Below are 3,020 nucleotides of genomic sequence, written 5' to 3'. Positions count from 1 at the left end.
GCAAAATCAAATCGCTTTTTAAGTTCTTTACAAGCAACAATGACAAAGTCGCGACATCGACGCCTAAAAGTATTTAGCTGTTGGTTGTTCAGCATGTTGTTTGATGTGTGGCAGTTGATTTTTTGATGTACTTTCACCCCCAAATATATGTTGGTCAGGGTAGAAAATACGTCTTCGTTTTCGGGGTCAATTTTTTCTATGTCCGTTCTTTCGATATAGTATCTCTTCATGTATATGTAAGCGAACTCTTTATAACCGCCACATATCTTCTGGTGAACAACTGTCACAAGCGACTTATCACTGAAACAACTCATTTAATTTAGAGAATTTCGGAAGTATCCACTCCAAAAATAGAAAGTACAGCTCTACATCAAGATCATTCATCGTGTCAAATATAACTTTCGCTGTCCCAAGTTTGTCACTTAATAAGGATGCAGAAAAGTACAATTTAAGAGCTGGCCACTGTTCAACAATGCGCGTGACAACGTTGACAAGTGACAGCCAACGAGTCTGTGATGGTCGCAGCAATTTGTGTGGTTCGACCCCGCAAAAATCTTGGAAGTCACGAAACTCTGCTTGCCTTTTACTACTGTGCGAAAAGTAAGCGTAAATATTTCGCACAAGGTGTTCGCATCTAATAGGTAGCATTTTGCAAGCTTCACTGGCACAGAGATGTAAAGAGTGACATATACATTTTTGGATAACTATACCAGGTAAAAGTTGCTTCAATTTTTGGGACACAGAATTATCTCCACCCATCATAGTGTTACACCCATCGCTACCGAAACCAACTATATTTTCGACAGGAATATTGTCTTCATTGAAAGCTGTAATTATTAGTTCGAACAGATGTTGGGCTGTGGCTCCAACCGCAGTTTTACCCGTGGGAAACACTTGTAATAGTTTCCAAAACTTAGTCAAAACTCCATTATCGGACGCATATCGGACACAAATACAGAGAGTCTTTACAGCACTTACATCTGTAGATTCATCTATTAGTATAGAAAATTTGTTCCGCACAAGAACACCATTTAGTTCGTCACTAGCTCCTTTAGCTAATACATTTTTAATAATAGAAGTGGCCTTTGTTCTTCCTAATGTTACGCCCTGGGCAATTTTAGAATCCGGGTAACATACTTTATTAACTGACGCTAAATGGTCTGACACACGAAGGGGTAAATTATGCTCGGCAATAAAAGCACTGAGTCTAATTTCTGCGGATTTTATGTTTTTGTCCAGATTGGCTTCTTCATTTGATTCACGAAAACAAGTAGTAACACTTCTTTGAAACGAAACCGTACGCTTACGTTCGAGATGTTTCTTCCCTTTAGCGTGGTTTTTAATCACGGTCAGTTCTGCTAAAAATTCATAATTACAAACTGTACACTTAGCTTTCGTTGTATCGTCTTTGACAGCAGTAAGCCAACCTTTGAATTCCGCCACACTTTCCCACTGTTTTTTGTAATGTTGAGTGCGATGTTCTATTTTAGTAGAAGATTCTCCCCGTAGGCCTAACCGCTTTTTCTTTTCAGGTGTACTACACCTGCTTTCACAAGCTTCTCGTTTCCTCTCCATCCTTGAAAGCAAAGAGTTTATATAAACACACTCGTGCGCGAGAAAAAACGCACATTCACAAAACGCATTCAATATTTCATTGTAAGCCCGATGTTACAATGACACTACGACGTTCGCTCGAGCACTGTAAAATATGTAATGAACGCCACGAGATTAAACGTTAGCCGCCAAGCCAAATTTTGGGGGTATTTTGGACCACACTATTTGTGCATCAGAATTATGCACATGGCGGCCAACGTGTTAACTAGACAACTACGTTCTTCTAAACTCACGATACAACAAAGCACTACACAATCCACAATAATTTTAAACATATGTTGGGACTGATTGGAAAAGTTTCTTTTGATATTTGATATGGCGTCGTCTGACCAATCTTTTTCTTTCAACAGGCTGTTTATTTACCTTGCTAAAGCACGTATTGAACAAATGTTCTTTGTTATTGGTTTACAACCTAAAATATTTCGAACTTCCCTTTCCTTCAAATTGATCTTTTCAAGTTGGGGAAATAAAGCAGAAAATAAAAAGAACTCTGTTTGCGAATTAAGTATTCCCACCATGACTACATCAACATTTGGTATTAGCATCTTTTTTTTTTTTCCTTCCTCTCTGCTCTCTACATGACTTGTAAAGCTGCATAATGGGAGGGAAAACTGAAAAAGCAGTTAGGATCGTCAATTCGCAATATTTGATGTACCGCTATTCTGTTGGATTTGCCCACCGCCCGCTCCATCCTCTATAGAGAGTAAGAGGAGACGAGTGACTCCAGAGGGTGGTGGATTTACCAGAAAGCCTGCTCTCTGTTTCTTGTGTAGAGGTACAAACAAGGAAGAACAACGCTACACTTGTTCCCCTTGCCCACCAAAAACACAAGCGAGTTTCATTGTGATTTTATGGTCATCTTCCTGACCTGAAATTTGTCCGCTGAAGCGGTAAGGGATTCAAAAAGAAAAGTGTCATTTTGTTTCCTCTTTCGTTTTACAGTCGATGTTTTTTCTTCCTCCGCACAAACAGCTGTTCTTCCTTTTGCACAAAGAAAATACCAATGGAAAAAATATATTCTATCCAATCCTAAAATTATTGTACGTTTGATAATTATTATTTTCTATCAACCGGAGCACAAAATTATCGTATGTTTTGATAATTATCGTACACTCTGGCAACGCTGATGTGGATACATATAAGTCCTGGGGGGAAGTCGTATGGTAGATATGACCTTGATGGCAGCCATCTTGAAATCCACCATTTTGAATTAAGGTCAAGTTTTCAAAATGGGAATAGGGTAATATGATACATAATTTCGGGCTAGAATTTAATTAGAAAAATAATGGTGAGGTTAGTTTTAAGATACACCCATTTGGGGGAAAGTTACAGGCATATTAATTGTTTTTACTTACTGTGTGCGTAAGTCCCTTCTTACTTTCGTCTCAAGACCTGTAAATCGATCG

At 38.6% G+C, this 3,020-nt stretch overlaps 1 protein-coding gene across 1 annotated transcript; it reads right to left on the bottom strand.

Annotated features, from left to right (window-relative positions):
* Positions 1–297: 297 nt before the first annotated feature.
* On the bottom strand, positions 298–1,575 carry LOC145682729 (zinc finger protein 862-like). Its single transcript, XM_081754117.1, has one exon. The coding sequence runs from the start codon at positions 1,573–1,575 to the stop codon at positions 298–300; it is 1,278 nt and encodes a 425-aa protein (XP_081610243.1).
* Between the last annotated feature and the right edge of the window lie 1,445 nt (positions 1,576–3,020).

This window comes from Thermobia domestica, chromosome 1, assembly GCF_964235325.1.
Source record: "Thermobia domestica chromosome 1, izTheDome1.hap1.1, whole genome shotgun sequence".
Lineage (NCBI taxonomy): Eukaryota > Metazoa > Arthropoda > Insecta > Zygentoma > Lepismatidae > Thermobia > Thermobia domestica.
Note: the sequence above shows the minus strand (reverse complement) of the source record. Positions and strands in the feature narration are given on the sequence as shown.